Source organism: Pantherophis guttatus, chromosome 1 (genome assembly GCF_059756535.1).
Source record: "Pantherophis guttatus breed Tessera chromosome 1, ASM5975653v1, whole genome shotgun sequence".
Taxonomy (NCBI): Eukaryota; Metazoa; Chordata; class Lepidosauria; order Squamata; family Colubridae; genus Pantherophis; species Pantherophis guttatus.
Window position 1 is genome coordinate 126,275,684 of NC_142063.1, and position 27,070 is coordinate 126,302,753.

At 37.7% G+C, this 27,070-nt stretch overlaps 1 protein-coding gene across 2 annotated transcripts in view; it reads right to left on the reverse strand.

Moving 5' to 3' along the window:
* Positions 1-304: 304 nt before the first annotated feature.
* The window catches only part of HSPBAP1 (HSPB1 associated protein 1), a 69,875-nt gene continuing 43,109 nt past the window's right edge, over positions 305-27,070 (reverse strand). For both annotated transcript variants that reach the window (XM_060687912.2, XM_034422740.3), the window contains 5 exons: positions 21,767-21,903; positions 16,785-16,956; positions 8,868-8,951; positions 4,195-4,305; positions 305-1,083 (listed from right to left, as the gene is read on the reverse strand). In XM_060687912.2, coding sequence (XP_060543895.2) covers positions 526-1,083; positions 4,195-4,305; positions 8,868-8,951; positions 16,785-16,956; positions 21,767-21,903 — 1,062 coding nt within the window. In that variant the 3' untranslated portion in view covers positions 305-525. The remainder of the gene's footprint in view (positions 1,084-4,194; positions 4,306-8,867; positions 8,952-16,784; positions 16,957-21,766; positions 21,904-27,070) is intronic.

Consider the following 27,070-nt stretch of genomic DNA (forward strand, 5'->3'; position numbering starts at 1 on the left):
ATAATAAATGATAGCACAGATCTGGGGAGACTAGAGTTCATTTGCCATGTAGGAATTAGATGGCTAGGGGAAAAATACTTACTCCCTGAAAAGTAGACGTAATTGTCCCCCACTTCTTTTGAGTTAATTCTGTAAGAACATGAACTTCTGATTGGAAATACTTTTTCAATATCACCTTTGGATTAGATGAACTAATCTCTCTCTGATTCAGGAGCCATGTCTAACATGTCGGAATAATAATGCCATTAACCTGACAGATCTATTCAAAAGTTCCTAAAATGATACAGTATTATGAAAGCCTATAAACCTTTACATGAAGTATTTATTATGATTACTGCTACTGTGTACAATACTATTATGGCCCTACTGTATTATCTGCCTCATATTACCTTTCACAGGCTTAACCATTATATTATTTGGAAGTCTACATTTGTACTTTTTAAAATGCCTTTCAATTCTTATTTGCTAGTTGTCCTAAGTTCAGGACCTTCCAGAGTACATTTTGTCATTGCTTTTTAAAAAAAATTATTTCAATATATTCGAAACATTCACTTTCTCCAATAAAAGACGAGCTATTAAACGCACGACTTGTGGGTTCAGTGCACAATCTAACAAATCATTAGTAGAAATGAGAGTTTGTGGGAAGGTGGTCATGCATTCTAGATCCTCCACGAGGGTTCCAGAATCAGTTGTCATCCCAGATGTCTTCCCAGCAGGATGTAATTTTCCAAAATGTCTATCACTTTCACTGACAAGGTCTTTATTGTCACATTTAGCTACTCCAGTTGGATAAGTTTCCTGGGACTGTGGTAAAACCTGAAAAAGGCTCTGTCCAAAGGGAATTGTTGTCAGCTTTTCTGTTTCAATTACTGTTCTGCTAGAGTCAAGGGGTTTAGATTTTATGCACTCAGATTCTGTATTGATCTGTACTTTCCTCCTCTTGCATGACTCTTGAAGAATTCCATCAGTACTGTGCATTTGAGGGAACTGGTGCTTAATTGCACTTGTCTTTTGATGTTCTAAATAGGAAGACACGGCTTTGTTTAAATACTCAAGATTGGTGTTATGGGAGGTTACCTCAACCTGGCAAAAAAGAGAAAGAAAATAGAATTCAAGCTAATATCTACATGACGGTTAAGAATTTCTAGAAGCAGTTTATTTATTTATTTATTGGTTCGATTTATATGCCGCCCTTCTCTGGAGACTCAGGGCGGCTTACAATGCTTTAAGCAATAGCCTTCATACTTTTTGTATATACCTGCTTAGTAGGGCTTTCGCCCCCCCCCAAGCGGTGTTCTTTTTTATACAAAGTCAGCTTATTGCCCCCACAAACCGGGTCCTCATTTTACCTACCTCGAAAGGATGGAAGGCTGAGTTAATCTTGAGCCTGGTGAGATTTGAACTTGCAGTAATTGCAGGCAGCTGGTGCTACTTAACAGCACTTTAATCTGCTGTGCCACCAAGGCTCTTATTCCCCGTCAGAATTCCCAGTTCCCTGTCAGAAGCTATTCTCATTATTTTAATTTGCTTTGTTCTTTGTCTTATGAGTATTTAAATATATGCACATGGAAATACAAATACACATGGATATATAGATATTTTTTATTTATCTCTGCTTTTTTCTTAGCTTTAACTCTTTTACCTCACCATCCTTGAATCTGAAAAGCTGTAGTGGCTTAACAGCCTTTCTATTATTTCTTTTAGGTGAAAAAAGCATACTTGCATTTTTGTAAACTTCACAGTTAAGCAGTGTTTCTATCGGGATCATTCAAAATATTAGAAAATACAGTATCAGCTTTTGAGTTGTTCTAAACACTTCATTGGAGTGGGATGGAGAAAAAAATATGAGGGATTGGGAAAAAAAATCTTTAATTAAAACCAATGGGCTAGATTGGGGTGGCTAATCTTTTTGCTGTACCATGCCAAAAGCGGGGGTCGCGCGGGAGGGTTGTGCGTGCACATGCCCACACCCATAATTCATTGTGCCCTGCCCCTCATGCATGTGGGCACGACTCCCCTGCGGTCTCCCACTTTTGCCACGTGATGGCATGGTGGGCCCGGTAGGCTTCCTTGGAGCCTGGGGAGGGCAAAAAAGGCCTTCCCCAGCCCCTGAAGGCCCTTCAGAAGCCAGAAACGGTCCATTTCCTGACTTCCAGTGGGACCAAAAGGCCTGTTTTTCACCCTCCCCAGGCTCCAGAGGCTTTCCCCACTCCCCTGGAGGCCGGAAACAGCCCGTTTGTCAATTTCCAGTGGGCCCAGAAGGCCCGAAAATCAGCTGGCCAGCACATGCATGCATGCTGGAGTTGAACATGCGCTCATGTGCCGACAGATATGGCTCCACGTGCCACCTGTGGCACGTGTGCCATAGGTTCGCCATCATGGGGTTAGATGTTAAGACCATAAGGTCTTAAAAGTTAACTTTAAAGTTTTTTCATTAAAATTTTAAAGATACCTTTTAGAGCAAGTCTCAAGCAGCCTGAAATAAATTCTCAGTGCTAGACTCAAAAACATTGGAACAACAACAACAAAAAAAAATGGTTAACCTCTATTTCTGAAAATATATGACTGGATGCTCTCTAAATCTGTCTCTTGTCCTACAAGAAGTACTATATTTAAATTCACACAGTATGACTTTCATTTAAAATATTTTGTGCTACATCTCATGTCATGAGGTGAACTTTTTTCCATCAAGCATATCTGGAGTCATGAGAATCCAATCTGCCAGCTGAGTTCAGCTGAACATACACCTTTATTTTGAAGAATAGAATAGAATAGAATAGAATAGAATAGAATAGAATAGAATAGAATAGAATAGAATAGAATAGAATAGAATAGAATAGAATAGAATAGAATAGAATAGAATTCTTTATTGGCCAAGTGTGATTGGGCACATGAGGAATTATATCTTATATAACACTTATATCTCCACTTTTTTAAAATTATGAACTCAAAGTGGTTCAGAAAACAAAGCAGTTTAAAAAATTGATCTTCATAGACCCCCAAATTAAACAACACAGAAAATAACCAGCCTGCAAAAGCACTTGGAACCAACTGAAATGTAGTAGTCAAAGACTTCCAGAAATTCCTATGCTTTTAGGCAGACACCTGAAGGCACTACATAACTCTGGAGCCCCTTTCCCTTTTAAACCTCAGGAAGTGAAAGTGAGTTATTGTACATTATTCTTCCCCCTAAAAGGAAGAGCTAAAAGCTATGGTTGAGGCATAAATCCTTTTACTCAACTATTACAGGCAGCTGGGGGAGCACTAAAGAATATGTTGGGCACTTCCCAAAAGTATTTCCATCCCCATTAACTGAGATGTGATGACAGCAGCACCCAAGGAAATACATACCCACAGCAAACCACACCAATGGAAAAGAGGGAGATACCTAAACACCAACTCCATGTTCATGTTTGATTTTCTTATGGAGTTGTCCATAAGAAGGGAATGGTGTGTGGTTCGAAGCTCTCCCTGGCCAAGTGCTCCTTTCCCACAAAATACTGCACCATCATAATAATATATGAACTTATTAAAGTGTATCTCCAAACATAAAAACTACATTTCCCATTGGAAGAGGAGCTAATGGTTGAATCTTATTATCAAATAACTAATATTTTCTTGTGAATTGCAGTGGTTCTTCTATATAATTTTGGATGAAACGTTACATAATAACAGTTTAAAAGTTAAACATAACAGAGTTATGTTTGTAACTGTGACATCCTAAGTGGCAATTAATATTGATAAATGTTTACTGTTTTTATTTTCAATACTTTAAGCTTTCTAAAAAGCAGAATGTTAATAATTTTTAAATTGGGTTATAGAAACATTGCTGAACTAAAATCATGCAATGTATCAATATTTATTACATTACCCCCCAAAAAATCTAATAACTCCAGAACATTTACTGTTGCCCAGATTACTAAATCCACTGGTTGAGTATCATGTACAAAAAGAGATAATAGCAAATCTGTATCTCAGAGAAGGATATGGTTCTTAGTCTGCACCAATATCACATTTCTGACTTAGTACCAAATCTAAGATCAAATGGAACAGCCATAGATATTCATGCTTAATCACTCTGGATTGTAATAATCATTGTTGCATACAACTGAGGCAGGGATCGCCAACCTTACAATGATATCATTCAGGCAAAAAATCACAAAAACTTTAGAGGATAAAATTAAAGAGGAAAACCTCTGTGGGGTTGAGCCAAGAATCTGTGTCATTGGGGTTTTCTGCAGATTTGATTGCACATATCATTGTTCGAGTTATTGCCTCTTCTATGCGGGCTTCATGATCTGTATCCTATGAAAAAAAGAAAGGAAAATATTTTGAATATATGGAAAGGACTTTGGTTAGCAAGAGAAGGAACATTTAGATATGGCGGCCCCCAGGGGGAGAGCCTTCTCTGTGGGGGCACCTACTATCTGGAACGAGCTTCCCTCAGAGATACGGAGGATCCCGGATCTGTGCACCTTCCACCGTGCTCTAAAGACCTTATTATTTCACCAGGCGGGCCTGGCTTAATTTTCTCCCTCTTTATAAAAGATTTTTAATTTTTAATATCTTTTAGTATTTTATATATTCAAATTTTAAAATTGGTTTTATATTGATTGGGGTTTTAATTTGTCTGGGCCAAAACTATTTAATTTGATTTTAATTCTACTTTTAAATTTTGTATGTATGTATTTTATTGTTTGGCTGTGCACCGCCCTGAGTCCTTCGGGAGTAGGGCGGTATAGAAATCAAATAAAATGAAAATGAAATGAAAATGAAATATGCTGAGTCCAATGTATTTTGAAGCTGTGACTATTCCTTTGGCATTGGTCCAAACCAGTGTTTCTCAACCTTGGCCCCTTTAAGATGTGTAGACTTCAACACCCAGAATTCCCCAGTCTTGTTGGTTGAAGAATTCTGGGAGCTGAAGTCCACACATCTAAAGGGGGCCAAGGTTGGTAGGGTATGGAGGTGGAGAAGAGGTATGCTTCATTTTATAATCATATTATGAAGGATCTCTAATATTCTGAAGAATGAAAATTTATCTAGCAGTTCTAGAAGCTCCAGAATATTTTCTTATATTATAGAAATCACAGCACTCATGTTAAAAGGACCTGTGATTTCCCAAATAGGCAGACAAGGTAATTAACATCCCCTGTTATTTTATCTGGGATTTCATAAATTCATAAAATGCCCATAAAAGCTGCCTGATCAAACAATTATATAATTTTTCCTAATTGGCAGTTGTTCTATTGCGTTAGTGTCTTGTTAAATTGAGACTTATGAACCTTAATTTATACCAGAGGGATATCATCTAATATATAGAATCTTAATTTAGGAAGATCAAAAAGGCATGTCCCAAACTCTATCTCTCAAGGATTTAAGCTCTTAAACACATACATACTCTCTGCTTCACACACAAATTACTAGGAGAACACAAATGTCTTGCAAGCTATTACTAAATTATTTTAAATTCCACAGAGCCTGCTGTCATCTGACAATATCACCAGCCCACTAATATATTATTGCAGTCTTACACAGCAACAGAAGGGTGAAAAAGACAGCATTGGCTTTAATGAAGGATACCAGCACGCAATGTTTTAAAGATGAAACAAGAATTCCGTAATTGATTCTTACATGCTACAAGGTGTCATGTCTTTCTTGGGTGGCTTTAGGTGGTGAAATACAAAGACTAATTTAGGATTTCATCAAGATGAGCTGCCTTGGAAAGCAAAGCCTTCATGTTTAGCGGAATTGCTTGGAGCTAGGGACAGTTCCCGGGGCAACAAGGGACAAAATCACTGCATTAAATGGTACTGGTGGCCCACAATCCTGGAGGCAGAATGAAGAAGTGGGGCTTGTTTGCTTGAATTTACATATGAAAACAGGGATGTATAAAGAGATAGCAAGATGCAACCTTTGCTCTTGATCAGTAGCTTGCAACTTTCCCACAGAAACTCTTCAAAAAAAAAAAATAACAATAATAAAAATCCTCCTTTCTCTCTTTCTATTTTCTCTGCCTTTCCTCCTATCATTTATTGCCATCATTGTGCAGACTTAATAGGCCATTTGTGTTTCTGATAATGCCGTGTCACATTTATATCAGATAACTCATATTTGCCTGAAAGAATGCAAAGTTATAATTTGCAAATTAACAGAGCTTTCTGGTAAGCCAAATTCTGGTTAAGTTCCAACCAGACTTTAGCATCCTACATCTGAGGTTGTGCTTTATATCATGGGATAGGATTGCTTGAAACATTCAAGAGAAGTACTTGTACCTTTTTTCCTACTATAAACACAATGTAAACACAGAAGTGATATGTATGGGCAATGTAGTCTATGCAGATCATATATCAATCCCTCTCATCCCTGGATAGTAGCTCAAGTTAAAGCAGTACAAACCTCCCTTATATTAGTGCAATATAATGCACTACAAAAAGCCAGTTTGTTGTAATGGTTAAGACTAGAAAGCAGGAGACCAAGTCTTTCTTTCTTTCTTTCTTTCTTTCTTTCTTTCTTTCTTTCTTTCTTTCTTTCTTTCTTTCTTTCTTTCTTTCTTTCTTTCTCTCTCTCTCTCTCTCTCTCTCTCTCTCTCTCTCTCTCTCTCTCTCTCTCCCCTCTTCTCTCTCTCTCTCTCTCCAAATTTCTTTTGAAAACTTGCCAAGAAAACTATAAGCATTTGATCAGCCAGTCAATAAGAGTCAACAATGACTCATAGGCACAAAAAAAGTGAACTATAGTGCAATATTAGAGGTTAGATGCAATGCTTTTCTTTTAAGTCTTTTCATTAATAAATTGGATAATCCTAGCTCTGGAGATTCAGAAGAAACCCTTGTAGAATTTAGAATTGCATTACGTATTAACAATTTTATTTCAAATGTTATTGCTGCTGAATAAATACTTACTTCTTACTGCTCGTTTTTCTCATGACCACAAGGTAAGTCATACAGTCAGGAATATATAGAATTATGGTATAGAGCTGTAAATTCAGAGTAAATGGACATTCCACAAAAATTGGTACCATTCAGGGATAACTTTCTCTTGCAGGCGTTTAATATAGTCTCTTTATCACAACACAGCTTCCTAAGCCTGAAACATTTAGCCTCACCTTTTAGCATCTGAAATAATGCATATTTAGAGCAGCTTATCTTAGCCATATGAAAATTGTCAGGCTTTCAGGGTACTGCAACTCTGAAAAGTTCATTCTGCCTGATGAAGCCCATGAATAATATTCATCACTTATCTTAGAATGCAAACTTTGGCGTGGTCTCAATGTGTCAGAAGCAAACTAAACCCTGCTCCTCTTATTGTAAACCATGAGCAGAATAATTAATTGTATCAGTAGAGCGGTTGAAACTGGCATGGCACTCACTTATCATATCAATATGATAGCAGCTGCTTATTGCCGTAAGCCAGAGTACTGCTTGAGTGAATAATGGAAATGTTCTTGATATTACTTTTTAACATCTATGTCATGCATTGTTTTTCCAAGATGGATAACCCTACATCTAGAAAGGAATGTTGCCATCATGCTATTATCTCTGGCGATAATAGGATATAATCAGCTGTCACCATAAAGGGTAGTCCTAGCATTCCTCAAGTTAAGCAATCTCCATGCTCAATTTATATTGTTTGTGAGGTTTTTAATTTGGAAAGAGCGGTTACGGCAAGCAAAATTGGAATGTATTGAACCTGCTTACATTTTTACTCTTAAATATATGGGCTATATTGAGAGGTGTGGGGAGATAATGCATTAGGCATCCTGTACGGGTGGGCGGGCGGGAGTTCTGGCCATCTAGTTATTGGTATACCACAATTCCTAGCATCCCTCCCTACTGCTCAGGCAGGCTGAAACTGCTAGGAGATCATTAGTCACCACTGGAGAACCATCACCTTCCCACCCTATTATACCCAGTATTTCTTAGCATATCAACTCAGCCCCAATCTACAACTAGGAGATCATACTAATCTACTTTCTCAACAAAATATAAAGGCACCCTCTTTATCTAATACCGGTGTTTCAAATTTCCTCCTCCATATCCTCTGCAAAGGATCTGTCTCCTGATCAAAGGATGTAGATTTATTGGCTCTGTGCTAAAAAAAGAACTGCTCTGAGATCTGTCAAACTTGTTGAAATACATTTGTATAGATTTTTAACTACACAAGAAAACAGAGCCTGGAATGGATTTCTAATCCCATCAAGCTTCAATGATGCCTCTTTCCACTCTCCTCTCCACATATTTGATGTCAGTTGGATGAAGAGACCGTATCTATGTCTGCTACAAATCATCCTTTCAGATCTCATTTCTACCTACATCACTTTGATTTAAAATTTATGCAATCAAGATGTTGAATTATGTCGCATAATTTATGTATGTGGTATGTTACAGATTATAAACGGATGGGCCTCTTGTGGGCCTCAATGATTCAATGCTAGGGAAACCAAAAGGAATGGGAGGGAGATGGAAGAAAGTTATTCTAATAACTGCTCTGCAATTATTGTACCTACATATGCATAATACTAATTGACAATAAGGTAGACAGATGTCATGGCCGAGAGTGTAGCTTGATAGTAGCACACATGCTTTCCATATTAAGAGCTCCTTATTTAATTGCCAAGATCATTATGGAGAAAATCTCTAGCATGAAATTGTGGGAAAGTTGCCAATAAAACATCTTTTTTATTATCAATCTTTGTTATAAATTAACCCAATAAAATGTACGCTATCAGTGGATTATTTGTGAATATGCAGGTTGTTATATTCCATATGGTTTGCAGCTGGCAATTTTAACAGATAAAATGATTAAAATCATTCAAATGATTCAAATCTTACAATCATTTTGAGAAACGGAGAGAAAAAAAAATGTACCAGTTCAATCCAAGAATTAATGCTAACGGTGATGGGGTCAATGGACTCAACATAATGCCACCAGTGTTTAGGAACCAACAAGACCTGAAACAAAAAGAAATGAGAATTGAAAAGTTGTAAATTCTTTTCTTACAAACATGTATGTTGCATAAGAGCATTACACTGGGGATGCAGAAATGGTTGAAAATAATACTTTTAATACTAGTATAAATCTTTTATCATTGATCTCCCTTTGCACTTGATACATCTAAGGCATTATGACTTTTATGGATATTATATTCTGCAGTACCTCTAACCCACTCTTCCAGTCAAATGAATAATCCGGTACCTTATAAAAAGTAAAAGAAATAAAATATGCCCTATTAAAATCACAGAGTTTAATCAGCAATCATGAAATCAAACAACTGTGAAACAATTAAAGAAATGAAATTGTAGAACAATCTGTCAAAATTACAATGAGCAAATCAATAGGACTGGGAAGTATAAGCTGAGAGTTCAGAGACTATCACTATAAATGACAGGAAGTCCTCCACTTACGACCGGTTGCTTAGAGACCATTCAAGGTTATGACTACCTGAAAAGGGGGATTTATGATCCAGATCCAAAGTTGGAACAGTTGGGATCCCTCCATATTCATCTGACCGAACTTTGGGTACTTGATAATGTGGCCAGTTTATGCCATTTGCAGCATCCCACGATCACATGACTTTTACAATGGTTTTGCCAAAAACTGGCACTTCCAGTTTTTGGCAAAACCAATAGCAATTAATTGGTCACTTAACAACCACTGTGTTCATTCAATAAGTGCTACAATACAATAATAATAAAATTGGGTCAGATGGGCTCTATTACGTTCGCATGTTTTGATGATTGCTTATAGTTGCTGGCTTAATAGAAGACCATTGTTAAAAGCCATCGTTTTTTGTAAAAAATAGACAGATTTAAACACATCCTAGAAATAAGTTGGGCATAAGAAATTTGATATCAGTCTTCAATGGGAAGCAGGGACACTTTTCTTCTACACTGACCGTCTAGTCCCCAATGGGAAGTCTGTAAACAAGGCATGAGGTCGGTAAGCCCTCTTCCAAACTTTTCTTCTAGCAAACCGTGCTCAGAATTGTGGAACTTCACGCTCTGAAAGCAACTTGGTAATTCTGAATTTGGGAAGTTTTTGAAATTGAAGCAAGAAGCACCCTATCATCAGCCTTACTGCTGAATAGGGTATCAGGCAAAGAAAGGTATTTCAAGGTCTCAGTGTTTCACTTGCTCTTGCTATTTTTAAAACCGCCCTAGCTCCAGCCAAAATAAAAAACCTTTCTTTGTCTTGTTCAAGAAGTATTTACTATTGGGGCAGCATTGATAAGAACATTTGGGATGGGAGGTTATCTCCAACAGGGATTTAAGCCTGAACTTGTTCATATATAAGCAGGAGAATTTTCTTTTAATTCACTGGATTTTGAAAGGTAGAGACAAAATTTAGCCAAATAATCTTTCAAGAATTTTTCTAATAGAGCTGTCACTTCAAGCTGCAAAGAGTGCATGGATCCCAAAACTACATTTTCTTTCTCCTCTACAAATACTTCTGAAGAAGACACATACAAGACAGTTAGACATTCACCCAAATAGTTAGACATGAAAATCCACAAAGATTTTGCAGAAAATGTCATCAATGATATGCCAGGCGTCTGTTACATCCAGCCAATGTAACTATTGAAATATATATTTACTTAGAAATCTGGCATGCACTATTATGCACTATTCCACTATGAAAAGAGGATATCACATTGGGGAAAGCTTATTTATCTAGAGTCCCTTTCAATGCAATTATCCTATATTTTATCATGAATCCTGTCTAAACATTCATTTACCCACACATCACCCATAATGTATAGGGTGGTCACATGAGAGTGACATAAATATACTCTTAGTTTATGATAAGGATGCCATCAATTATTTAGAAACAGATGTTCATCTTCCAAGATAAGTAAAAAACATTCCTGTAAATAATTTGTTTTAAAACAGTAGGAGAAACATTAGAAAAGACATCTGGGAACTTCAACAAAATGCTGCAGACTAGGGTGTAATTGCTCGGGAATTCAACTACCAATGCCAATTGAATCTTCTAATTTCTTATTTCATAATGTAAGTAGTTTGTACACTGCATACTTTGGGAAATAACCAAATGAGATATACTGAATATCTTCCAAAAACATCTGCTAATCAGCTGGAAGGCTGGCTGAGCAAGAACTGTTTGCAAAAGTCAATAAATAGTAAAAATAATATATTTTTGAATCTAGCAAAATGCCAAGTAAGGGCTGTTCCTACAGTTAACCCTTGATTTATGACCACAGTGCAACCTAGAATTTCAGTCATTAAGTCACTGCAATCGTAAGTTGAGGCACCAAGTGACTGGATTTGAGTTTATGACCATTTTTATGACAATTGTAAAATGAATTACCATTGGTTAAGCAAATCACATGGTTGTTAAGTGAATCACAAATCCATTTTCCAAATGGGTGCTTTTTGCTAGAAACTGGCAAAAAAAGTTAGCGAATCATAATCATTTAACTATGAGACACTGCAACCAGTCATAAGTGCAAGCTGATTGCCAAGTGCTTAAAATGTGATCATGTGACCAGGGGGAGTGGCAGTTGTAAATTCAAGGATGGGTTGTAAGCTTTTTTTGTGGGGGGGAGGTGTCTGCCATAACTTCGGTTAAGTGATGGGTTGTAAGTCAAGGACTACCTTTATACAGTTTCATGCTGAATTGTTTAAGAATTGTGAAAGCAAGTGAAGTATCATAAATTAAAAGCTAAGAGACCATAAAATGTACCATGCACTCAAAAGCCCGATTGGACTTATTATCAGGGGATGTCTTATTTTGGGGGAAACAGGGTACATAGAAGTATAATATCAGAACTTATGTTGGGAAGGAATATAAAGTCATCAAAGGTGACATAGAGAACATCGCTAGAGGAATGGAATGCAAATTTGGTAGCTAATAATCACCAGGGCACCTAAATGTATTTTGATTCATTTAGATATTCAGACAAGAAGTAGACTGAAACCTCAGCAGAAACGCAGAGTCCACTTGGCCTGCCAAATTCCAATCTATACTCTGGTCTGGGGAGCACAGATCAGATCAGTTCAAAACATCAGAAGAGTCACACTGTATCAGAACAATAGTCTATTTATTCTGCCATCCTGTCTCACACTATGGTCATAAGCTAGGAATGAAAATACGATCTCTTGTCTGTTTATCTTTCCTGGAAAATGGTATTTGAAGGGACGAACTGGCCTTTCTCACAGATCACATTAAGCTTCTGTTATTAAGTAAGACATATTTTAAAGATTGATTATGTGCATTCCAATGCTACTTCATCTATAATTCCAGATGGTTTACAGGAATAAACACAGTAAAATAATGCGTTTAAAATAATATCTAAACTAAGACTAGAAAAAGCCAAACTAATCGTGTGTTTTTTTAAAAAAAGCAGATGCTAAAAGATAGTAGTTCTCAATTATGTTGCCCTTTCTGCTTCAAAAACTACAGAAAAGAAAGTCTTCGCTTCATTAAATTTCCCATTAGAGTTGGGCAGATAAAATAAACATACAAACATAGTTAGAAAAGAGGGAGTTATCCTAACCTGGCGGTTGGGAAGTTGCCATAGACATAGAGTAAGGGAATTGTGGCTAAGAAGAACCTCTGGGTTCCCACCTCAGATAAGGTGTTTCTGGAGGAATCGAGGATCCAATTCACAATTGACTGAATTCACACATCTTACTAAGCCATAAGCCATGGTGTACAAACCACAAAGCTTTGGTTCAAACAACACAGTAAGTCAGATTCAACCAACCATACTCTGGCTTAGGAAAATCTATATACCCACATTTCCCTAACTGGGGAAAGAAATGTATATTTATGTAGCCTTTTTATTCTTTCTCTCCTCCATGTATTTATTTATGATATAGATCTACGATTTATTTTTTTTTAAATTTGATTTATATGCCGCCCTTCTCCGAAGACTCAGGGCGGCTTACAATGTGCTCAGCAATAGCCTTCATCCTTTTGTATATTTATACAAAGTCAGCTTATTGCCCCCACAAACTGGGTCCTCATTTAACCTACCTTAGAAAGGATGGAAGGCTGAGTCAACCTTGAGCCTTGGAGAGATTCGAACCAGCAGTAAATTGCAGGCAGCTGTGTTAATAACAGGGTGCTTTAAACCACTGTAGTACCAAGGCTCCCATTTGACATGGGAGAAGAGTTTGGGTATATGCGTGCATGTGTGTATGACTGCAAAGGCTCTTTTTAGGATTATGATATTACCACCTGAATTAGCTTCTCTTAGTTTGGCTATTGTGATCAAACCTGTAAGTAGAAAATAGGAAAGGAGAAGAACAGAATAGTGTATTGGATATTACAATGTACCCCTGAAGCTTAAAAAAGACAGTATAGTTGCTGAATAAATATTATAGCCACTGAACCGACAATTATGCAATTGCACATAACAAAAACTGTTTAAGTCAACCAAGTTCAAGTCCCTTCAAGTCCTGAATTCAGCTCCCACAATCCCCCATAAACCGGTTGCTCAAACTCGTATCTCTTCTCATGCTTTCTCACTGGAGAAAGTGTATGGTATAAGTTGTTACACCATATAAAATCTGTCCATAGCTTTTCCATGTTTATTCAGAGGGTGGGTGTGATTTTTTTTTTTTTGAAGTGAAAAAGTCACCTCTGAGCTGCGAATGTAATCTTAGCATTAACAAGATGGAGATTACAGTCCCCTTTAATGCCCTATCAAATCACTTCTCCATACCCGATGACAGCTTTTGATCTACACATTACATTTGTGCTCCACAAATGGAAAAAGAAGAGTTCTGCATGTGTGAAAATGAGGCCACTCTGCTGGTAGCTGTCTATATCTCTTGCTGCTGCTTCTGGGAGCCTGGGTTTTTCCTCAATACTCTTTTTGGAGTCACTCAGGTAGCTAGCTGAGGCTAATTTACTAACCACACACACATACACACACACACACACACACACACACCCCTCTCAGAGGCTCACAAAGGCAGCTTTCAAATTGCTCTCCTGTCATTTTGAGAAAGCAATTATAAACCCACAGGCTCAAATTATCATCTGCAGGTGTAAGAGTGATGTAGAAAGAAGCCTACTAGAACTTGGCTGTCGGTGGGAATCACACAGATGCTTTAAAGATCATGTCAAAGATTGAAATACGGGGCAGGATTTAAGAAGCCACCTCATAGTTTTACCCCGTTTAGCCTTCATAACTGACTAGATGAATCTTCTAAAATGGATGGAACTGTTTTATACTGGCTTCTGATCATCCAAAAATAAGGCTAAGGTTGCATTAAAATATATATACAGAAACCAAGATTCCTCAGTACTGCCAAGATCCGGATAAGTAGTGAAATGAGACACAGTGGCCAGAAGATGGCATTAGGCACATTAAGTTTCTTTTAATAATCACATCTAGTGCCCAACTATTGCTATGCTGAATCTCAAAACACACCTTTATTTCAGTTTTCCAGTCCCGCATTGTTGTGATATTTTAGTCCATCTCATTACAGTTCATAGCCAAACAAGAATAGTATAAGATTACCAAGTAATGTAATGTTGATAGGAAACTTTCAAGTAACTGTATTTGCAGACATAATATTTTAGATTTCTTTTCAATAGTACTACTAAAAGAATGACTTCCTTTACTACTAGAAGATTTTATCATCTTGGTCTCTTTCAACACTAGACAGTCCTGGCTTAATCTTTTTGCATGTTGAATTGTATTCAATTGTGTATTTCTGAAATGACAATCCTTAGAGAATTTTAGCATTCTTTGGTCTTCAGCTTTTCCTCTGTGTCATAGAATTTTGGGAGCCCTGCTACAAGTCTTCTGTTCTGAACAACATTTGACTTTTAATTAAAGTTTAATTAAAAATTGAGATACTCCAGCTTCAATTACCATTTGCAATCATTGAAATAGACAGTCTGCATTGAATTTTCAATCATAATGCAAGTCAATATCTTGCTATCATTAAGAAAGAACAGAAACATAAGAAAAAGCAACAAAATAAAATGTGAAGAACAAAAGAGAACAATCAGAAGTCAGTTTATTTTGGTTTTGGCACCAGTAAGATATTTATTGGCATATGCAAAACATTTCAAATCTATACTGCTTCAAATTCTAAACACTCTGTTTTGAGTGTGAAGTAATAGTTGTGAGTTTAAGACAGGCCATTAGAAGTGTTTTGGAAGTATTCTGAATTTGGAACAACTGTGCTTCAAAAGCTGTTTCAAGTTTAACACACTAGAAGAATATACAAAACAACCTGTTTTGCAATTGACATAGCTGTTTCACATTCAAAAGAAAGGATTTCAAGCTGAAAAATGGGGTGCTTGCAAATTTGAAATGGTTTAATGTGGAATGTTTTGCATATCATAGCCATTTTTCATGCCATACAGAATGTAATATAATGCAATGACAAGTGTTTGGAAGGACATCAATGCAATTCTATACATGACTACGCTGGAGTACATCCAAGAAAATACCAAAAGTGAATAGGGGTGGGTACATATAGCAGGGATAAGAACTTTCTTTGGTGTGAAGGTCATATTGCCCTAAAGGACACGTTCCAGGGACTGAGATACAACCGAAATCTAAGAAAAGTAGCTCATTATGTAATGAAAGCTATTCTTAGAACAATGGAGTGAGTAATTAATTTGGAAGGCATCATGCTGATGGGGCTGAGACCCTCAAATTCTGGCAAATAGAAAAATCCTTCACAGGGCCGCTGCTCATTTATTGTAGTCCTCTCGTCCGGTAAAGTATGATTAATCAACTTTCACATGACTTTGTTAAAACTACTTTGAAAGCTTCCATTCGAATGCTAATGCATGCTGTAAATAGAAGTGAGATAGCTGCTGGGCAAGTGTTTCCATTATGGAATTATCCATCATGATGAAAATGTAAAAGATTTTGGCTGGTTCCGCATAACCATTTCTGAAGTCCAAACTGAGCAAATTACTACTCTCAAAACAGTGGTAGCTTCTACTCCATCTTCAGAAACCTAAGAACTTTCAAAGTTGCTTGCATACCAAGAAATATACCCCAGATCTTCATTCATTTCTTTCATGAAGTACAATTTTCACTTGGAAGAGATGAAATGATATAAACTGGTCATATTTTTCCCCCGAACGCCATCTCTCTGCTAAACAAATAATTCCCTCAACACTGTCAAACTAGTTACTAAATCTGCATTATTATTAATCTTCTCATCGTTCATATTACCCATCTCCTCCCACTTATGACTGTATGACTGTAACCTTGTTGCTGGTATCCTTAAGGTTTATATTGACTGTTTCCCTATGACTATCAAGTGTTGTACCTTATGATTCTTGACGAATGTATCTTTTCTTTTATGTACACCGAGAGGGTATCCACCAAGACAAATTTCTTGTGTGTCCAATCACACTTGGCCAATAAAGAATTCTATTCTATTCTATTCTATTTGATTAGCCCCCACTTCACCCCATCACTATAACAACTGTAACTGTAACCCACACATACACACACTTTTTTAAATAAATAAATAACTGACAATAGCAAACACAACTAATACTGCTTCCTCCTCCTATTTTCCCCATAACAATAACTCTGTGAGGAAAATTGGGCTGAGAGTGAGAAAGTGGCCCAAAGTCACTTAGCTACTTTCATGCCTAAGGCAGGACTAAAACTTGCTGTCTCCTGGTGTCTAGCCTGGTGCTATACCAAACTGAGTCTCGATGTATAAAAATGTAACAAACAAATAAATTAAATTAGATGTTCCAGCTCATTAACATTCAGTTCATTCATTCAACTTCATATTTAATGAAAGAAGCAGCAACGGCAGAGAAAATACCTGGCCAGGATTAAGTGTAACCACGTGGGCTCGTGCTTTTTTGAACAGCGGATATTGCCTCAGATTTGGATTAAGCACATTGACTTTGCTGAATACACTAGATTCTTCATAGGGAATTCTGGTAGGATACAGTAGTCTGGAGTCTTCAAGTGGGTACAGATGCCACCTTTTCCTGGAAAAAGATAATGGAAACTTGCATCTTGAAGTTCTATATGGTACAAGTGCAAATAGGTAATTTCTGCCTAAATTCACACATCATAAACCATAGATTGCATATCTGTTAACCCTCCCAGGAAAATCAGACAGGAAATATATTTAGATGAGCTAATTTTACTGTATTGTAAAGCTACATTAACAGAATCTTGCAAGTACCAACCTCCAAACATCACTTTTAATTGATCCATTGGATCGGATCCTTCCTAAGTTTCTTTCTCTGACCCTTAATAGCAGTAGCAATAGCACTTATATACTGCTTCACAGTGCTTTACAGCCCTCTCTAAACAGTTTACAGAGTCAGCATCTTGCCCCCAACAATCTGGGTCCTCATTTTACCAACCTCGGAAGGATGGAAGGCTGAGTCAACCTTGAGTCTGGTGAGATTCGACCTCCCAAACTGCTGGCAGCCGGTGATCAGCAGAAGTAGCCTGCAGTACTGCACTCTAGCCACTGCACCACCGCAGCTAATCAATACCAAAGGCATTTAGGATTATATACTGCCCCATAGAGCTTTAACAGCACTCTCTGGTTGGTTTACAATGTAGAATTATTTGCATATTGCCCCCAACAATCCTCATTTGATTGACCTCAGAAGGATGGAAAGCTGAGTCAACTTTGAGCCCCATCAGAATCAAACCCTAGGCTGTGGGCAGAGTTTGCCTGCTATACTGCACTTTAATCACTGTGCCTCAGGGGCAATTCCCTCTCTTGTCTGATTGTTTTCTAGAGAGCATCTCTTCCTCTCTTTCTCCAAGGTCATCCACACATTCCATTACAATATTCATGCTTTATGACAAAAATCACAATAGGTGTGTTCATATAGCATGCTACAAGAAGCTAAACACACTATCACTTAGCATAAAGTGAACTGCCTTTTTGGTTAAAATTTGAGCCCAAATCCAGAAAAAGTGCATATAGCTATAAGTACTGTAAATCATTTTTTTCTAACCTGTCCTCTCTAGATGGGTTGTCTAGACACTCCCCATAGCATGACAAATGATCGTGGTGACTTAAATCCAACATTTCTAGAGGACTCTAAAGTGAGGAAGTCTGCAACAGTTATGACATATTGTAGAGACTAAAGTGTTTCAGTTAGGTTATAAATTTGGACTGGATGTGCTTGGATAATATTACAAAGAAAAACAATACAACAAATTTCAGTCAGTTGTTATTGAGTTTTTATTCTGATAAATCAGTTTTGCATAGAATAGAATACTAGTCTTCAAACTGGTAGCATTCTCTGCGTATTGTTACTTATTCTGCAATTTATGCCACATAAATAGTTAAATCTTATTATTTTTCTATTATGTATCAATCCCAGCTTGAATATCTTTAACACATTACAAAGTATTTTGTATCATCATTTGCATTTCCTGTAATTTGAAATGGGACAAAAGATCTATCCATTTTTCTCCGAGGATTCTGCTACAGGAAACAGCCACCATATTTCAGCTAAAAGAGACAAGGTGTCCAAAATTGTAATTGTCAGATCAGGTATTTCCTGTAAATGACTAAGACGCCTAGCCCCATTCCTCGAATATTATGGGCTATTTGAAAAGAAGAGAAGCTTTGCTTCTATTCTGATGATCAAGCACGTGCTGTTTCTCTTTGGTCCGAAAGATATCGACATGCTGGGATACAGAAGTGGGTTGCAAAACCCGTTGCTACCAGTTTGCTTGTGCGCTCGCACACACACGCGATGCTTCTGCTCATGCACAGAAGCGTCTGGCGTGAGTGGGCGGAGCTTCCCACCGCCGCCACTACCGGTTCGCTGATCCAGGTAGAATTGGTAGCAACCCACCACTGCTGGGATAGCAGGATCCTATAGACTGCAGAGTCCACATGTTTTTGCATTTACTATCCTCTACCTTTAGTTAAAAGCTTCAGATTGCAAAACTGTAAAATGGTTCTGTCTGACAGACCTTGAAGAATATCACTTATCAGAACTAGGCTCAAGAGACCATCTAACCTTGTAAAGATCAACTTCCTACATTCCGCTACATATTTAGCTGAAAACAAGTTTCTTTACATCCAGTGAGGCTTCAGCCGAGGAGGTATGCCTATTTAAGTAAAACATCCTAATGGTTTTTGGAGACCTTGGGGTACTGGTTACAATCCTATCTTCAAGCTGAAGGGCTATAGCAGAAAAGGATTATATAGACAAGGAAGTTTGCGATGTAGTCCTTCTCTGTGCTTTCCAGTATAAAAACACTTTGCTTTGGTATTTTGGTATTCTATATGCATAGAATAGCTTAGATTTCTCAAAACAAGCCTTTGCATCAGGGGTGGTATTCACTTTACCTTCGCTATCAGTTCACAAATGTGAGCGAGAGCGCTTGCTCGCGCCACCTCTGTGCATACATAGGACCTTCTGCGCATGCACAGAGCAACACAAATAGGACATGATGACATCCGGGTAGATGGGCGGAGCCTCCCACAGCCGCAGCTACTGGTTCACCCGAACCGGATATAACTGGATGAATCCCACCACTGCTTCGCATCCCTCCAGTTACTCCCCGTGATTAACTGTTCTCTTATGTAGTCTAGGTCAAAAGTACTCACTTTCTTTCAACTCCAAGGCCAACTATCTGCAGACAACCTAAGCACACAAGTGCTTTCACACAAGTGTTCAATAACTGCTACCCAAGAAGAAGAAACAATACATGTGCTAAATTAAAGTATGAACAAGTAGAGTCTCATACTGTGTAAACTGAAAAACCCACCCATAGGTTAGCTTAAGCACGGGCCTGAGTCTCAGAGTGTTGCTATGTGTTAGTTATGGAATGTCCTCTGACAAGGATGAAGCATGGAAGTAAAAGGGCTGTAAGAATCTCTCCTATATTTATAGTCCTCTATTCAACATTGCCTTGTCTGTAAATATTTCCTCTCTATATTATATTTCGCAATTAAAGTTACTCTTTTGGTTTACTTTGCTCAATAAATCCTTTCAGCTTTCTCCACATTGTGTATTCACTACATTCAAACTCACAAACCTTCTGCCCACATTTTAATGTGGCAAAACACAAGCTTTCTAAACGGTTTGTGGGTATGTATGCCATAATGCTGCATTTTCAGCTTGCGAGCCAGAGCAAAACAAGCACATAAACGAGTTGTATAAATCATAACACAGACAGCAAATTTATAAGAGAAGACACAAGGGAGGGATGTTCCCAAATATTTATTAAAGCCAAAAGATTTTGTGGAATGGGCAGTTAAAAGGCAAACAACATTCAACACATTAAAAGTAAAGTTGTGCACTCTGAAAGAAGTCTCAACTTCACAGATCACTGGCAGAGTCTCAATTGGCAATGAACTAAGAAAAAAATCTTAGTAGAAATTTCAGTTGAAAGAAAATCTGTGTGCACCTCAATAAAGAAAAAGGCAATTTCCAAACTGTTTGAAATGTAATTTCTAATATTACTATGGAATGCTGCATTACATTTCTGGTCACCCCTTTAAAAAAAATCAAAGTGGAAAATGCTCAGAAGAAGGGAAATCTGAATAACCTAAAATTAGAATATCTGCCCTAAAAATAAAATAATACAAGGATACAAGCTTCCATGTTCCTGTTGGTCAACGGAAATTATCTGAATTATTCAGCGCTACATATTGCCAATATCCATATCAATCTTCACAATTCTGCTGGGGGCAACAGTGTCCCCCCCCCCAAAAAGTGGCATGATTGGGACTAAAACTGAATATAATTTAAAATAAATGCTTAAATAGGATAGCTATCCATGCGTTTAATATGTTTCTCTTTCTCGGTTTATAAATGACAAGCCAGCAGCAACATTTGGTGGGCTTCTGAGGCAAACTGGAGCCTGAGGTTGTGTAACCCCTGAGAAAAAGGGAAGCCAAGGAAAAGGAACGATCACAATGAAAAAAGAAAGTTTGTTAGATTGTATAATGAGAACTCAGATTGTTTGGGGGCAATCTGCAAATAATGCTCCTACATTGTAGAAGTATTACAATGTAGCGCAGCAGACTAAAGCACTGTTATTAACATTCAGCTGCCTGCAATTACTGCAAATTCAAATCTCCCCAGGCTCAAGGTTGACTCAGCCTTCCATCCTTTCTAAGGTAGGTAAAATGAGGACCCAGATTGTGGGGGCAATAAGCTGACTTTGTATAAATATACAAAAGTATGAAGGCTATTGCTTAACGCATTGTAAGCCGCCCTGAGTCTCTGGAGAAGGGCGGCATATAAATCAAATAAAAATAATAATAATTATAAACCACCCAGAGAGTGCCGTAAAGTGCTATGGGTGGTACTGTATACACAGCTAAATGCTATTCCTATTGTGCCCCACTTTTAAATGCTCAACTCTGCTTGTCATTGGCTGGTAGCCTATCTGCATAGCCTATGTTAACTTTTAATGCATGAAACCCCTATGAATGGATTCAGTGTGACCTAATCAGACGGGAACAATAGAAAAATGCAGTAGCATTATTCCCAGCATCAGTACATTTTTAAAGAATAAGTTGTTTTTCAGAAAAGGAATACATACTATATATTTGTGTGTGTGGATGAGAGAGAGAGAAAGAGAGAGAAAACAAGGAATTGCACCTACAAATAAGCATACTGTAACTACTTGTCTCAGAAGTAGTAAGATTTTTATACGGACATTAATGTAATAATTTAATTAACACTGATACCAATTTTCTCATTTAAAAATATTTCTCTTTCTTAATAATGAGCCTAGGCATTTTGCACCATGAAAAAGCTCTCAGAGGGGTAAAGAGAGTAATTGTCTATACCTTCTTACCTGCCTTGCACCTGCAACACCAAGTTGCAACCATAGGAATCCAAATGACAAGGTGTGTTTGCTCCGGTGGAGCCAATCCACAGAGTGCTCTCCTTTCCATTTCTTCCAGGAAATCCAAAGTCAGACCATCGAATATCCTGTCGCAAAGGTAATACAATAAAACTTTGATTTTACCAAATCACATTTAGCAGACTTCAGCTACAATGGACAAAATTTTGGCTTGGACATCATTCAATGCATACCCTAAGGCAATTCAGACAATGGATATAATTAACATCATTAGAGCCGTGGTGGCACAGTGGTTAGAATGCAATACTGCAGGCTACTTCTGCTGACTGCTGGCTGCGAGCATTTTGGCAATTCGATTCTCACCAGCTCAAGGTTGACTCAGCCTTCCATCCTTCTGAGGTTGATAAAATGAAGACCCAGACTGTTGGGGGCAATATGCTGACTCTGTAATCTACTTAGAGAAGGCTGTAAAGCACTGTAAAGCGGTATATAAGTCTAAGTGCTATTGTGGTACTTGCATTGTAACATTACAATGCACGTTTGACTGTTCTAATATTGTTGTTTTTGGGCACTTGTGTATGTGGGGGTGTCAAGGACAATAGATGTGGTGGCACAATTTAAGTCTCATCCCTTTTGTATATATGTGATGTCAACATCTATATAAAAGGAGTGGAGTTTGGATAATGATGTTACATATGCTATCTTCCTGTTTTTATCCCCCCCCTCCCCTTAAATACTGTTGATTGGGAGTGCCTGAAGATACCTATGGTCATTGTTCATTCAGAAAAGTTCTTTGAAAGATAAAACCCTCCGGGTACATAGCATGTGAAACAAAGAATCAACACTTGTAGTCTGTTTGTAATCCAATGTAATTATTTTGCTTGGATAATCTTGGAAGAAAGGTTCTACCATTGTTTTTTTTTCAAATTATCCATTCTTTCACTTTGTAACGTGTCAGTATACATCTTTTGCTACATGTACAGCAAATCTAAGAAATATTATTCTATAATGTTGTTTGTTTGGAGGAATTAATAGTGACATAGGTCCAGAAGCTTCTGAAATTAATTTTGAAAAATGAAAGGAATCCAATAAGCAAAAGGTCATTCCAATTTGCTAAGTGTATCAACACCAATTTCTTCAATGATGAGGACATCATTAATGCCATCTATTCTTGGTTAGCTCTGTAGTTGTGATTAATTATTAGCTGTATACAAATCAACAGCAACTTGGTAACTTTTCTCTTAATTTCTTTTTGGAATGTTGTCAAACATGATGGCTTATGCATGGCATAAACATGAGGAGACACAGAAATGCAAAGAAGCAGGCGAACCAAAGCCACCTGAGGATCTTGGAGAGAGAGAGAAAGAGAGGAGACATATAACAGGAACCAGGCTGCTGCCTTTCCTTTGATGTGAAGGGAGGCAGTGTATTGGTGCTATAAATGGTATTATTGATGGTGTTAATATCTGCAGTCAGGTCAGTTAGAATCCCATTAGTAGAAGTGCTGGGATAGTCATAGTAAGGTCAGCAGAACTTGCAGAATGTCAGCTTCAGGAGATACTAAACCAAGAATCATTTGAGGCTGATACAATATAGGCATTACCTGAATAGATGGAACAGTCAGATGATGATGACGATGATGATGTAAGGCCTCCCAGCCCCCACACACAGTGAGAGCAAAGAGTAGAGCAAAGATGTTCTATGAGATTCCTTACCAAGCAAGGGAGTAATTATCTTGATTAAAAGCAGCTGGTACAGCCTGATTTAAGAGGCATCTCTGACCTATAGTCCCTCGTTGGAATCAACTAACCAATTTCCGGCTCTTGAGTGTTGTTTGGATGGACTCATGAAATTCTGACCTCTGGATTGACTGACAATCATGACCAGGGCCTCAGAATTCTGGACTGGATTTGACTATTCTTCTGCACATTCCTGTTAAAGGAAAATCACTCAAGCTTCTTTCAGAGGCCCTGTTTTGTTATGAATTCCTTGTCTGCTGTTACCTCAACCTTGAATAAATTGTTAATTTTCATAGGATCTGTATGTGAGAGACAGTAAGTGAGTATATAATTGAAAAAAGAAGCATGGTAAATTCTTTTGTGCAGGACTCAATGATGTACATTTATATTCTTGGATCAGAATATTTCTATTTGATGCTGCCAATAGAGAAAGAAATGTGCATATAGTTTCCTATACATGGCATTGCTTCCTGTAATTTTTCATACAACAGCAACTCTGTGAGTTGGGTTGTCCTGACAGAAAGCAAGTGGCAAAGATGCTCAATAAAGTTCATGACTAAGGTGAATTTGAACCTGGATGTCCCTACTCATAGTTCTGCATCTTAACCACTAGACCACATTGGCTCTTTCCATACATCACAACTACATACCACACAAGGAAGTATGCAGAAAATATAACAGTAGATAATGCTGAGTTTTTGGTATATTTTGCTTTTTGCAGTTTCTACAGCATTTTGATTTGTTCAAACAGTGGTGGGCTGCAACCAGTTTAATAACTGGTTCTGTGAGCGCACACTTTGCACGCACATGCACTTTGCGCGCGCGCCTAACGCACTTGCGCACAGCATTCAAAATACAGCAATTTGAAGCTCAGGTGCTTATCTTCTAAGGCAGCCCCGGTCAGTAGAACAGCAGAGGCATGGAAATCAGTTGTGTCGCACAGATCAGCTGAGACAGAAAGAAGGAAATATAGGACAGGATAGGGCAGGCGTGGGTGGGTGGGGCCAGCTGATGGTTGGAACTACCAGTTCGCTAGAACCGGTCCAGACCGGCAGCAGCCCACCACTGTGTTCAAGACATTTACTTCTCTTCCAAAAAAGAATGAAGAAGGTGGAAGAAGGAAGAGAGAAGTGAAGATTGTTCTTCCAGGAAATGATAATTCTTGTGGCCTTTGGTTTTCTGTCTAGAAAACAAAATGGCCTCTGAAAACAAGACCTGTTTTTTCAAAGAATGGCCCAGAATCCAGAAATACTTTTTCTTCCACAGCTTGACCTTTTAATACTGCCTCACATTCAATACTATATAAATGTTAGGGTATTAGCACAAGACCAGCATGAAGCATTATATCCATATATGCATGGCATATGACATATAAAAACCCCACTATTCTTCCTAAATTCTTTCTCTTAGCTTTCTTCCTCCAGCTTCAGAGATAAACCTTTGCAATATTTAATATATACTGATTTTCTATAAAGCAGTTTTAACTCCTTCTAAGATTATATCTATTTTTCTGAGACTCCACACTGGAGAATCACGCAGGTAAATGCTAAGCTGCCCACTAATGAGGTAACAGCAGGATATTACTTGATCTACAAGAAAGAAATACAAAAGACTAATGCAAACATTTGTCAGAAGCTTCAAGAAACCTCAAAGGAAAAATTGCTCTTCCAGCTTTCCACAGCCATAAAATTTTAAATCCAATACAAGTATTTCGGTGATAAAGTTAACAGTAATAACCATCTCCACACTTTAATCTCACACCTAACTGGTTTCTGCATTCTGTTGAAACTTGAGGACAAAGAGAAAGAACATAATATTAGATTTAAAAAGACCCCCCTTCCTAAAAAAAAAAAACTATACAGCTTCAATAAATATCTGATGGATTATGGGCAAAATAGTTTTTATCCCATGAACTGAAAAGGAATTGGCAAGTACTGAAATTCTGGCACAATGGGTTGCATTCTCTTTTCTTACAAGAAAAAAGATCAGCAGCTGAAACAAATGCAGTTTGTAAGTATCCCAACCATAACAGATGGCACATTACTTCTGAATTACATTTATTTTGCTTACTACTTACAACAGAGCTAATATACCCATATGTCACTTTAAGAGCTCTCATTTCTATTTAAGCTCTACACATTTATCTTGCCTTTGATTTATCGGTCAGAAGTTTGTAATGTGATATCAAGTTAACAACAAAAACAACAACAAAAATTCTGGATGACATGAGGTATTATTTGCCCGTTAAAGTAATAGAATCATTACCTTAAGCCACATAACTGTAAATGATAAACAATGCAATCTAAATTTCAAACAACTTCTAAATGGCTCAATTAATCACAATGAACAAAAAAAAATAGGTAAACTGGCCTTCTTGTACCCTTCAAGTCACCTTAGGAAAAAAACATAAATAAAAACTAGATGCAAAGTAGCAAATCACTATGAAAATTTAGAAAAGACAAGTTACAATGGAAGCAAATTTCTCGGCTAGTTTAACGGCATTAATAATACTCAGCATCTTAAACAGATTTTTTTTAAAAAAGCCTCTTCATGTTGTAACCAAATCAGATTACAATATACAGGCATTTTTAAAGCATGTCTTTGCTACTTGGGAGAAAAGAGGAACAGGAAATATTTCACTCCTGTTGCTCTCTTATTGTTCAGTCATTCAGTTGCTTTGACTCTTCATGGCATTATCTTGCCAGTACTGGCTATCAACAACAGTCTCTTTTCTGAATGCTTGAGAACTCATATTTGTATCATTTGTATCATGAGGACCCAGATAGTTGGGGGCAATATGTTGACTCTGTAAACAGTTTAAAGAGGGCTGTAAAGCACTGTGAAGTGGTATATAAGCCTAAGTGCTGTTGCTATTAGTTATCTAGTTTCCTTATCTTCCATTGCCTTTTTTGTAGCCTTTGAATTTCCCAAGCATCAGTGTCTCTCTCCAGTGACTCATTCCTTCTCATCGTAAGTCCCAAATAAACTTCAGTTTCATTATTAGTGCTTCCAGTGAGAAGTCTGGGTTTACTTCATCTATTTTTTCTTGTAGTCCAAGAAATTCTCAACCAATTTTCTCCAGCCATCCAACTCAAAGGCTCATAATATTTCTTCATCTTTTTTGATGGTTCCGCTTTCATAGGCCTATGTTATGAGTGGGAAAACCACAGACTCGTTTACTCTCAGTGTGAAATTTCTTCTCGTTTATTATTTTGTCTCGATCTGTCAAAGTCTTTCACCCAAGCAGCAGAGGTTCTCTTTATTTCATGGCTATAGACAACATTCTTGTGCATTTTTGAGCTTAGAAGATAATGTCTGTTACTATTCCAACTTCTTTTTTGCATATCCACATTGGGATATATTCCAGTGATGGTTAACCTTTTTGGTGCCAAGTGCCCAAAGCGCGTGAGTGCGCGCACAAATGCACATGCACGTGCCTGAACCCCCAAAATGAAATGCGAGCGCACCCTGCACATGCGCCCCTCCCCCGCGCATGCACATGTGTCCCCCCCATGCCGTTTTGGCTTCCAGGTTGGTGCAGGAGGTCTTCCAGACC